Raw genomic sequence first — 13,121 nt, 5'->3', positions numbered from 1 at the left:
GATGTTCCCTGAAGAATTATTTATGCGGCCACCTTTAGATGTGGAAATGATGTAGTCAGCCTCTGTGCCCCTGCTCTCTTGAGCAGGCTAACCCTAGTAATCCTGGCCTGTGGAGAGCTGAAAACCAGCCGACCTTCCAGGGATACAACCAGAGCCTGATCACGGGGTATGGAAGGGTCCCCAGAACCTAGTGGGGGTGTCAGAAAGGCAAGAGCAATAAATAAGCCTGTGGCAGGAGACATAACTTGCATTTTTTAATAGGGCTTTGAAAATACTGATTCTTAAAGTGAAAAATACTAAAATAAACAAAATTGGCTAAGTGTACCTTAACAAAACATCATACTTTTATATTTGGAGACAAACAAAAAAAATTCCCATACAGAGAATTACCAAAAGGAAAGTTCTAAAAAATCTGAAGAAAAAAGGGTGGGAGCCAGGGAGATAGCTCAGTGGAAAAGTGCTTGCCTGGCAAGCATAAGGTCCTGAGTTCAATCCCTGGAAAAAAAAAAAAAAAAAAAAAAAAACCTTGGCTGATGAGTATTGCTATTCACACCTTCTGAAAGAAGAGACAAATTTAACTTTTTAATTAAAAAGTAAGCATATATGGTGTACAGCAATGTTTCAAAATAAAGGGAACAAATTTTTATGTGAGTCTAAAAGGGACAGAAAGCTGGGCATGGTGGCACATGCCTACAATACTAGCACTTGTGAGGCTGAGGCAGGAGGATTGCCATGAGTTCAAGGCTAGCCTGCACTATAGAAGATGTTCCTGTTTCAGAAAATAGAAATAAAGGGTGCAGAAGTTTTAAACAATTTGGATTTATAATTTGCTTTTATAAACTACTCTGGCAAAGAAAGGGGTAGTGTAAGAAATGGCAGAGTAAGGTGGGAAAAAAGAACATCTTGGGGACAGGTGGCCAGCAATTAGGATTAAATGCTGGGAATCTGCTTGATCTGAACATATCTTCTGCCCCTACCTTAGTGCTTGGCATTGAGAAAAGAGCTGATTAATATTTGTCAACTGATGCATCAATGAATGTTGCTGTGGTTTAGATATGGTCCGATGTTTCCCTCCAAGTTTCAGATGCTGGAAGCTTGGGCTCCAGTACGATACTGGAGATGTAGTGAAATATTTAAGTGAGGCCTAGTGGAGGGTGATTCTATGATGGGGTGGAGGGCTCCAGAAAAGACTAATGTAGTTCTCACAGGACCCCTCTTAGTTCCCACAAGAATGAACTGTTAGAAAAGGAGGAAGCCTGGCCCAGGAACACTCTGGCTTTCTGCCTCATGATGTGTACCTGCTATTGTGATGCATCCTCCAGGAAGCTCTTGTCAGAGGACAAGACAGATGGGGCCATCCGAACTTGGACATCCAGCCTCCAGAATTGTAAACAAAATTAACCTCTTTTCTGTACATTTTTCAGCATTTCTTTAGAGCAACAGAAAATAGACTAATGTAAATGTTAAAATCAAGACTAGAAATCAAGTCTCTCTTCTCCAGCCAATGCTTGAACAAGTCGCAGACATAATCTTACAGCATTGCCTCGAACTTGTAGCAAAAGTCCCAACACCCCGCCTCTCTCACAAGTACATTCCAGCCAGGTTAGTTGCACTTATTTGATTCTTGCAAGCAGTCTTTATAAAATAAAAAGAGTATAGTTGTCTTTCTCCCTTCATCCTACTGCCTGAAATGCAGATATGATGGAATGGAACAGTGCAATACATACACGGGCCCTGGGCTATGGACACGAAGGATGACGAGGAGAAACAAGCCTGGGCCCTGTGTGCCTGCTGTTACCATACCTGCCCCAAATTGCTTGCCCTCAGACTTCTTTTTACAAGACAGAAATAAATTTCTGTGCTTCCGAACCACTGTTATTTGGGCTGTTGTTCTACAGACAGGGAAAGCTAATCCTGTCATGTGGATAAACCCCAAACCTCTGTAGACAGTGGGGATCAGTGACAGTATGACAGTCCAGGAAGCATCCAGTTTCACTAACAGCAGCGTCCAAGAGTCAGCTTTGCTGTTGCCTGGACCCGATCACTAACCCTTCGGACCTTGAACCAGGTGCCTGTAAGTTGTAGGGCAGTACTTGCGATAGAGATTTTCCACCAGGGTGTTACTTCCTTTAATTACAGTCTTCTTCCCCTGGTTCATGTGATTCCACAAATGCAGAGCGTAAGAGTTATTGAAGGTTGGTTCTGTGTCCCAAACTTCATAGTAGCGCTTCCAGTGTGAAAAGGAAATGGGATAAAATCTGTGGGGGTGTAGGAAAGACATGTTCTGACATCTGTGGTCACTGAGCTCTTGGAAGTCGCGCAGTTTGCACCACAGCCTCAACATCCTTGTTATCAAAATGGGACCTTGGTTACCCCAGATGTGTGAGTTGTAGTGTTCAACAAAATTTTCCATGCATTCCCACAAGAAGGGGTGATGGGGTAGGAACCCAAATACCCCATTACTAGAGACTTGAGAAGACTGTGCGGCTAAGAAGTTTTCCTCGGGGATGGGTCTGATGGAGATGACATCGGTGTCCATGTAGATGCCGCCGTACTTCCAGATGATGGCCAGGCGGGATGCGTCGGAGCTGACGTGGAGCCAGTGTTTCTCTGCTTTGCTGTTGATCTGGGGGAGCAGGTACAAATCAGCCCCACACAGTGAGGAGAGGGAGCAGTGGCCCAGAAGCCAGGCCCAGAGCAGCTGGGGAGGGGTGAAGCAACCCAGCTTCCCCAAAGCCTATTTGGCCTCAAGCCCAATCTCACAAATTTTCCCAGCTAAACTCCCCCGCCCCCCTCTTTAAGTAAAAAGTTTCAGTGATTAGTATCAAAGGAAAAATTTGAGCAGCTTTTAAAGTTTTCATATTTAATTAAACTGGTAGAAAGGTAAAGAAGAAATCCCACAGGAATTGCACAGTGAGCCATTCTTTCATGTGGAAGTACATCAACTACAAACATGAAACTGGGAAGGAAGAGCTAAGAAAACAAAATGTCCTCAGAAAATGCTAAAACTTGAAAGAAAAAATAAACTAGGAAATTGGGGAAATCAGTATTTATGCTAGTTGGGAAACTAGTCAATGAAAATCTTAAATCTATGCATGTGTTTGCTCATTAATTACCTTAATAATATTCACTGAGGGCCTATGTTGTTAAAGACTATGGGTTGTTTTTTTTTTTTACTATGATTTTTTTTAAATGTATTTGGCTGTTATAGGGTCTCACTACCCAGCTCAGATTCATGGTGATCCTCCTGCTTTCAGTCTCCCCAGCTCTGGGATTACAGGCGTATGCCACCACACCCGACTCTTGCCAGCTCAGTGGTACTGGGGGTTGAACCATGGTCCTTGTATTTACCTAAGCTTGCCTAAGCAGGCACTTTAGTCTGCTGAGCTCTCTCACTAGCCCCAAGACTATGATGTTATTAAATACTGCTGAGGGGGTACAAAGGGGCAGGATGGGGCGTTATACTATAATTAGGTTCCAGCAGAAACTTCAATGAAATGGTTGCGTGAACTATTGCCATATGTGGTCTAGGTAGGAGACACAGCAAGTTCAAGGGCCCTGAGACAGAATCACACTGCTACAGAGTAGACACTGAATAGAGAAGGGAAAGGGGCAGAGGATGACAACAGAAAAGGGGAGGGATGAAGGAGGACAGATCACATAGGCTGGGGTCAAGATTCTCAAGTTATTTGAAAGGTTTAGAAGAAAGGAGTGATGATACGAATTGGTTTTCATTCATTTTTGGCTATTGTGTAGAAAATAATCTGGGGCAGGAGTGGGAGATGACAAGGACAGAGGTGAAGAAGCAAGTTAGGAGGCTGTGAAATAATCCAGGCAGGTGATGGTGATGGCTTGGGCCAGGATAACAACTCGGTGAGAGAAGTTGGAAGATTCTAGGCACATGTGGGAAATGAAGTTGGTCAGGCTTTGCTGACAGATCTGATGTTGGACAGGAGATGATGGGGTCACAGGATGGGGTGCACTTGCTGTTTCTCCTACCTAGACCAGATACGGCAATGGTTCACTCACCCATTTCATGTGAATGTGTTAAAATGTGAGCACGACAGTAATTTCCGAACTCAGGAGGCTGAGGCAGGAAGATGGCCATGAGTTTGTTGCCAGCTTAGGTTACACTACATAGTACACTCAAGGCCAGCCTGAACTGCAAAGTAAGACCCTGTGTCAAAAAAAAAAGTGAGCAAATCAAGATTTCTTTCTAAAACAATAAACATAAATCAATATAAATAGCAATATTCTCATAGGGAATGCTAAAATTCCAAATACAAAAAGTAAAATATATTTTTTAAATTTAAAGATTGATTAAAAGACTAAATAATCATCTTTGGCTTTTGGCAAAAAGAAAACATTCTTTCAAAATTCTGCTACAAAATCAAATGAGAGTAGGTCAACTAAAACTCTCCAGAAATCTTCCCAAGTTGTTTCATACTGTTTCTAATTGTTGAAGACCTAACACATAGTAATAATTTGTTTCCAAGCTCTTTGTAATTTACATAAATCCTTAAAGTAGATTATATGACTGTTCTTACATTTCAGGTGAAAAATTAGAAGTGTGGACATATGGGAAAGGCAAGGAGTGATTCTTTCCTCAAGCCTCTGCAGGGAATGTAGAGAAAATGGCCCTGTTGATGCCTTGGCATTGACCTGGTGAAACTAACATGGGGCTTCTGGCCCCCAGAACAAAAGGGATGAACACGATGTGGGTTAGGATGTTAAAAGCCACGCAGACAGTGAGCAGCATTAGATTAAACTTCAATCTGAAACACAAGAGCTCCAATGGAGGTGAAAATGAGAAAAGGGCTTGGGGTACTGACTGCTCAAAGAACAGTTGCCCACCCCCCACTCTATGCCCACAGTACTCATTCCAGGGCAACTTCAAGGGCTACAATTGCCCAGATCACTGTGGTAAATTCAGTGGGTTCTAGCAAGTGATGCTACTTTGGCTCCTGTCTAACAGGTGCCCTCAGATATTCAGTGATAGCCTAAATGGGGCAGAACATGACACAGCCCAGCACGCCAAGGGTATCATGGCTTGAACACTGTGGATATTAGCCTAGTATGGTGCCATGTAGGGGAGATAGAATGGACACTCAGGGGCTCTGCATCTCAGGATCCACCTCTCTTCTAATACCCAACCTATAAAATTTAGGTGTAGCTCAGAGCAACCCAAGTTATGTTCTACGGAACATTAATTCCAATAAGTTATTTCTGCATCACACTGAAAGAGGGTTCCATGCTTCCAAATAAGTTTAGGAAGTAATGAGTTGAATCAAATTAAAGTTTATTTCATTTAGAACCATAAAGAGGCATGATTTGTCTGTGAGAAAAGGATGTCATAATGAGGCATCTCCCCAAGCAATGTAATTAGGGATTTCTTTTTCCAAGGACTAAAACACAATTTAGATAGTGTTAGTCTAATCTGGCTATGGGAAATATTGGTATAGTCTGGGAGCAGGCTAACTGTGGGGATCTAGGTGAAATAGCCCCTCTACCCAGCACCTCTTCCTGGGTCTTCTTTTATTTATTTACGAAAGTAATTTTATTCATGAAAATAATTTCATTTATTAAATTCAGAAATTCTTATCATTAAATTCATTTCTAACCCAATCATGCTCAAATAGCTACTGTAATCATGTGTTGTTGTTTCAGATCTTTTTTTCCCCAAGAAATGTTAGTAGTAGTTACAAAGCCAAAGTCATTACAATGACATTATACTATGAAGGGGGTTTTAATCCCCTATTGTCTTATAGTCTTCATAAAAGTCACTTTAAAAAATCATAAAGCCTGCCTAGCAGAATCATTGAGTGATTACGCTGTAATTTTGTTAAGTATTACTTGAAAGTAGAAGAAATATTAAAGTGAAATATTATTTTATTATTTTGTTATGATACTAAAATGAGGGTTATAAAATTCCTAAGAGCTCTAGAAGTTTCTCAACCATATCTTTATATACCCCAATTTTATGCAATACCTTTCCACTGAACCTTCATGAATTTTTTACTTACATCATTTCATATTATATAGCACCTGGTTTCTGCCTTGGTACAAAAACAGTTTAACATATATGAGTTTAAAACTATAATGAAAAGTAACTACAACCCACATCTAGAAAATATATTTACAAATTCATTCTGTTGAGAATAGCCTCCAAATTAAGCTAGATCCTGAAAGCTAGAAGCAAGACACCAGCTCAAACATAAATCTAACTTAAGTGTCACCTGTTCTTCTAAAAAAGGGTTCATGAGTAACAAGAAAGAGTCAGAGGGGCTAGGTGTACCAGGCTCATCTCTGCCTTGAGTCCTAAGCCCCCACGTCCCCATCTGCACAAAGAGTAAGCCAGATTCACTTTCTGTGGGTCCTCTGTTGGCTCCTCCCAACACTGCTGTCTAAGTTTCCCTGAACACTTACGTGAGTGTACCATGAAAACAAGGGTGTGTCTTCAAACAGCCTGTTCAGATCCAAAGGGGAAAGGAAAACATTGTCCATTGCTGAGAGGAGGGACAAGCCTGGGTGACTGGAGTTGGAGGGTGGCTGTGTGGAGTGGTTGAGCCCTTTCATGAAGAAGACCACAGGCTGCTCAGGATAAGTCTTGGCGGCAGACTCCACAGCACAGGATACCAGTGGGGGTGGCTCCAGTCTCTCTGAAGTCTCTAGAAACACAATACTGTGTCCCTGGCTCAGGAGGGCATCCAGCCCCTGCTGGAACTTGGAGGAAGGCAGGCAGGAGAAGAGGCAGTAGGACCTCAGGGTGATCTGGTAGAGGAAGCCACAGGCCAGCAGCAGGACTATAGACAGGGAGAACTGAAGCTCCTTCAGCATGTCTACTGCTCTTTCTGAAGCTCTCCTTTAACCAACACAGTTCATTAAAGTTCACATTCGTGGAGCATGCTAGAGATAGAACACACACACGCACGCACGCACGCACGCACGCACGCACAAAGATGTAAGAATATTACTTTTGAATAGAGAGGAAAGAAATCCCAAATGAAATATGATCAAGTCCAGCAGTATCAAAAAGGAAAATTTATCATAACCATTAGGATTATCCTGAATTTAAGGGTGTTTTAATATAGGAAAAATAATTCATTATTATAAAAGCTATTAATGAATGAACTGTCTTAGGAGAATACACAAGAAAATCTATATTATCATTTTGGCTCAATAGATGCAAAGAATGTGACAAAATCTGACATCCATTCATGATGCTTTTTAAAATATAAGAAAACTTTCTTGCCAAGAAAGTTTCTTGTGTGGTAGTGCACACCTGTAATCCCACTAATCCCACTCAGAAGGCAGAGGCAGGAGGATAGCTACAAATTCAAGGCCACCTTGGCTACATAGTAGTTCAAAGCCAGCCTGAGCTTCATAGCGAGACTCTGTCCCTAAAAAGAAAAAAATAAAAAACACCACAAGCCTCTTTCTTAAGCTGATAAATGATGTCTACTAGAACATATAGTAATCAACATACTTAATATGAAGCATTTGAAGCATTGGTCAAGATCAATAATATGATTCATCATCACTGTTACTATTCAATATCATTCTGATAATCCTAACCAATGCAATGAAACAAAAAGCAATTTCTACTATGAATACAAGTATTAGAAAAGCAAAAGCTTCACGTGTCAGAAAATATTTCACATCTAGAAAATCCAAGATAATTTATTGGAAAACTAATATAACTAAGAACATTAACCAAGGAGACAAACCAAAGGTTACAAAGCTAAACAATTGCCAAGATCATATACTTTGCAACTAGCTGCGATTCCAAACCAGGCTCTAAACCAGCAAGACTGTGCCTGCCTTACCATAAATGTTAGCTCTAACTAGAGCTAAATCCAGGAGAACAGTGATCTCAATTCTTGGGAAATCTATTTTTCACATTTCATGTAACTCTTGCAGAAAATACACAGCAAATAAAGCAAGGCTTACCTTGAAGCCAGAAACTTGTAGTCAGCCAGTATTTGAGGCCTTACAAACGCGGACAAGTGTTTCCTGTATACTTTCTGATAAATCGCCACCCAATCTTTCAGCTGAACAATATAAGGATAAGTAAATCATTGGTAAATGATTAAGGCTAAACTTAACAAGTCCCTAGGAAGCTCCTCCCTTTGCTAAGTCCCCCTAAAACAAATCCTGGGATATAACAGGGATGTCATAAGATTACTCAGGTGACCACACACTAATCCCATCTGTTTGTGGAGTTATCATGCGCTTTAAGGGGATAATTTCACCTAGAGGAAACTGTATCATACCATAACTCTGGAACCAGTTAAAACCTACACCTGATCAGCTCAGCTTAAACTCATGGGTAGATATTTTGGAAAGGTTATTCACCAGACAATCGTATAAATTGATAAGGCTCCTCCTTTGTTTGTTTGTTTGTTTGTTTGCTTTAATGTATTTGATACAGGGTCTCGATACATAGCTCCAACTCACAATGATCCTCCTATTTTCAACCTTCCCAGCACTGGGATTACAGGCATGTGCCATGATGCCCACTCTCAGTGGCCAGCCCAGAGCGCCCAGGGGTGGGGCTGGCATGGCATGTGGTGCCAGGGATCAAACCCCAGTCCCTGCACTTGCCTAAGCAGGTGCTTAGTCTGCTGAGCTATCTCGCCAGTCCTCAAGGGTCCTCCTTTTCAAAGAACTGAAAAGCAGCATCACCACAAATAAGTGGTAGACAAACCCCACTAGTCCAAAGGCCCAGTGATCTAAAATGAGAATGGGTTCCTCAGGATCCACTGTAGTGGCTGCAGGAATTATTCTCGTGCCCTGATGCTCCTCTGTAGGGTCTGACTCTCCTCCTAGTCTCACAAAGTCAGATTTGTCACCTTAAACTGGTGTGGCAGTCTCTATACCTCCCAAGGTATTTTCACTCTCCCATGGTCTTTTCCCCATCGCCCCTGCAATGAGCACTTAGGAAGCCTCTTTGGGATAAACTTCCACTGAGAGGAACCACCTGTCCTTAGTTCAGAGCTTTCTCCCCACCGTGACCAGGTACCCACAATCCCTCCAGATGCTCTGGGGTGAATAGGAAAGTACCTGTCTCAGCAGACTGTATATGTAGAAACAGCAGGTCTTGCCTTAAGGAAGTTAAAGTTGTCTCATATGGTGATGGCTGTGGTCCTCACTGTGCCTGGGGATCCCAGAAACAGCTCTTGTCTGTCCATCTGCCTCTTCCTTTTGGAGTTTAGTTCCTTTTCTGGACCTCATCAGTTTTGAACTCAATAAGCTTTGGCCTCCTTCCCAAGTTGCTTAGCACTGATTAGATTGGGCTTCCTTTTCTTTCCTACAGAGAGGAAGGGAGATCAATGTTCCTGCTCCCTGTTTGTGGGTGACTGGAAAGCTGCATTTGTAGAAATGACACATCCCTTGTCTCAGGTGAGTTGCTCATATTGGTGCTTTCCAACTGTTTGCCTAAGGACTCAAGATAAAAGCAGTGGAGTCAATCATCTTTGTCAGGCAGGAATGATGTGGGCACTCCATGAAATCCTAAGCACAATAGGTTGGTTCAGTTGAGCCAAGTCAAGGGAATGATGGGAATAGCACTGGGTTTGTAATTTACACCTCCGTCAAATCCTAAGCACAATAGGTTGGTTCAGTTGAGCCAAGTCAAGGGAATGATGGGAATAGCACTGGGTTTGTAATTTACACCTCCGTCAAATCCTAAGCACAATAGGTTGGTTCAGTTGAGCCAAGTCAAGGGAATGACGGAAATAGCACTGGGTTTGTAATTTACACCTCCGTCTATCAGAAGCCAAAAGCACCAAGAGCAATCTCAGAGCCTTTGTTTTTTTTTCCATAATTTTATTGATAAACAAATAGCAATGAGACAGTTTCAAATCAAATTGGTAGGACAGTTTCAATAATTAACACATTGCGTACATTCCTCCCAGTGGTTAATTGCTGTACAAGATGAGGACATGATATCCTATCTACAAACACCATTAGAACAAATCACTCTATTCATTAAGAGAATGTGACTATATATCTATCCTAACAACTTTGAATACACAGATACAAAATGGACATTCATCTGTATACCCTTTTTTGTTACGTTCCCTTATTTGAATATTATAGGTGTGTTAACTCAGCAAAATAATCTAAAAGAGTTCAGTAGTCCATAATAGTATTGGGTCTTCCGCTTGACTGGCAATGTCAGAAATTGTTGACCTGAGTCCCCTACAGCTTAACATAACTGCATGGGTTTACTTCTTATATTTCATTTTTATACTTTTCTGCTGGATGGTTAAGACCAAGGTAAAGCAGGACCTATGCAACAAGCGTTGTAGCTTTTGGGTCTGATAAGGTCAGTGAAATCCCCTCAGGATTTATCCTGAGATCCTGTACTTCAGATTGTTTGTCAGTGTCAGCCATGTGGATGAGTCACAGCCATTGCTTGGCCAATGTGCTCTCTGTGAAAGCCTGAGAGAATGTTTTCTCTCTATGTGACTCTCCTTAGGCACACTCTACATCATCGATCACTTTCCTCTTTGGCCCCATAATCTCCTTGATCAGAAAATTTGGGACACTGCCGAGTTATATGACGTTACAGTGCAAGTTCTCATATGTCCTGCAATCTCAGAGCCTTTGTAAAGAGCAGAAAATAACTGACATCAGGCTCATTGTGAGCATGAACATGCTCTCTAACCCACCGAAGCAACTTCCGCTTTCCACCAAGGAAAGAAAGGAAATAGTATGAATGGAGATGGTATCTGGACATCCTGATAAAATCATGAAATTATTTTATTTCTTCAGAAAAAGGAAATCTATTTCCCAGTGAACGTTTAGGAAGGTATTCCTTAACCCTGTGTGAGAGTGATGTGTTCAGGTCACAGCTACCTGGGGTCTCTTCAGGCTCGCAGTGTGATGGCCTTTCCAAGTCTTTCTAAGAAAGCCTGTTACCTGAGCCACCACACCTAGAATGTCTAAAGGCCCAACACCTAGAATGTCTTCTTCCTTCTGGTAAGAAGAACAGAGCTGCCTTTCCTTCCTTTGGTATCTTTCTGCTGCACCATGGTCTCTCACTCCCACTCTCCCATTGGTTCAGGTGGACCTCACAGCAGCAGATCTTAGACTCCACAGATCCCTCGAGGCTGCAAGGATGGGCTTCAGGGAACCCTGAACCATTGGGGCACATCTTGCCTCAGTCCCTTAAACTTGGAAGCCAGTTATACACATTTCCTTCTACTATCACCTTCTCTAAGGAATGTCACTGCTCTGACCTTACATGACACTAATTCTGTTCAAAATTTCTTCAGATTTCTTTACTACATAATCCCAGGCTTCCAACTAACCAAAAAACTCCAAAGAACCCAATATAGATATGTGATTAGACAAAGAGCTCGGACATGTACAAACAGACAGTGATAGTCACTGTCCTAGGAATTTGTGCTTCATGTGAGTGAGTTCTCCATTTTAACATATCCAGGTATGATCAGTACCACACTTCGAACCCTGAGTAATTTCTGCTGACTGACAAGATCTTAGGAAATGTGAATTGGTGTAGCCTTGAGTAAACAAATAGGGTAGGAAAAATATCCCTGAACCCAATCTTATTTCTTACAATTTTGTTCTTTGGATGTTTGGGCTAGCATAAAGAAGCAGACCAGGGGTGTAAACCCCAGAACAGAAAAGGGAGAGTTCTCCAACTCCTCGGTCCTGTGATAACCTCAAGTACAAATAGTCCAGTGTTTTAAGGATAAGGCAGGGAAAGTTAAAGGAATTTTTAACAATAAGTGTGTGTTGACTTGAATTGCCTATGAAAAGCACACCTTCTGTAGCTTCTTTGAACTCAGATTTATGGCAAGTAGGAAATGTTCAAGCAAGCAGTACTTGTCCTATTTGATTTGGAGGCTTTAGAGGCACAGTTCCGGTTTTTAACATATTTGTTAAGCAAATGGAATTGATAAACTTGTAAAAAGCATCAGCCTTTAAAAGGGCAAAAAGAATACACAAAGTGATATCTTATCAACGTTGCCATTTCTTTGTCTACTGTTCTGTGGCTGGAGCAAAAGTGGGAGGGTTAGCCCTACAGAAGTGAAGGAAAAAGGGCAGGACAGAGGTATTTCGCTGGGGAAAGAGAAAGAACCCATAGCATGGTACTTGGGCAGCCCTAGAGAAAACAGAGTAGTGGATATGTACTGAGGAGAGACATTACATCCAGAATAAAATAGACATTTATAAAACATCAATGATTTAGCAGCAGAGTAAAATCTCCTTGTCCAGTGGAAATATTTTTAACTAGTTTATATCTCTAATAAAATGGTCCTTGCCTTGCATTTCTGTCATTTTGTTCTTCACTTGGCCATACTAGTTAAACACGCTTCTGTTTACAGAACCGTAGTTAACTACCTCTAATGTGTTTCTGTGTTTATTCTGGAAATTATTGCATTCACACATGTGATCACCACACCCCTTTTAAATGTACTGGAGGATAAAAAAAAGTTGATGGGGGATAAAGGCAGAGAGATAAGAGAAAAATTATTGTGCTCAATGAACAAGGTGTGCTTCACCATCCACTTACAAAGGCTAAAAAATAGGGTCTGCAAGAGGCCTACAGAGGACAGTGGCACCTTTTGGAGAGTGGGCCGTTTGAAGGAATTTTGCTATTAAGTTCTATAAGCCAGAGTATAGTTCCTTTATCCTGTAAGGAATCAGGAGTGTCTTAGAAACACCTACACTGTATCCATACAGCACAAGTTGTCATTCAGATGGTGAAGTGAGAGTGTCTCAGTATGGAGAAACTGCTACGGACAGACTATTTATGTCCCCCTGAAATTCATAGGTTGAAGCCCTACCCCAATAGCTCTCAATGAAGGATATTTAGAGGTGGGGACTTGGAGAGGTAGTTAGGTTTGGATTAGAACCTTCATAAGAAGGGGATCTCCCTGTGTGTTCCTGACTCTCTTTCTGTCTCTGTCTGTCTGTCTCTGTCTCTCTGTCTCTCTGTCTATCTCTGTGTGTCTGTCTCTATCTCTCTGTCTCTTTGTCTCTCTCCCGGTCTCTATCTCTCTCTGTCTCTGTCTCTCTGTCTCTGTTTCTCTCTGTCTCTCTATGTCTCTCTGTCTCTCTCTCTGTCTCTCTCTCTCTGTCTCTCT

General features: G+C 41.7%; 1 protein-coding gene across 1 annotated transcript; it reads right to left on the bottom strand.

Annotated features, from left to right (window-relative positions):
• Positions 1-1,677: 1,677 nt before the first annotated feature.
• A4gnt (alpha-1,4-N-acetylglucosaminyltransferase) lies at positions 1,678-8,026 on the bottom strand. Its single transcript, XM_004624987.2, has 3 exons — positions 7,951-8,026; positions 6,427-6,906; positions 1,678-2,626 (listed from the first exon to the last, which is right to left on the bottom strand). The coding sequence occupies exons 2-3, from the start codon at positions 6,835-6,837 to the stop codon at positions 2,045-2,047; spliced, it is 993 nt and encodes a 330-aa protein (XP_004625044.1). The 5' UTR covers positions 6,838-6,906; positions 7,951-8,026; the 3' UTR covers positions 1,678-2,044.
• Between the last annotated feature and the right edge of the window lie 5,095 nt (positions 8,027-13,121).

Source organism: Octodon degus, unplaced genomic scaffold (assembly GCF_000260255.1).
Source record: "Octodon degus isolate 3935 unplaced genomic scaffold, OctDeg1.0 scaffold00008, whole genome shotgun sequence".
NCBI lineage: Eukaryota > Metazoa > Chordata > Mammalia > Rodentia > Octodontidae > Octodon > Octodon degus.
This window is presented reverse-complemented; position numbering and strand designations above follow the sequence as displayed.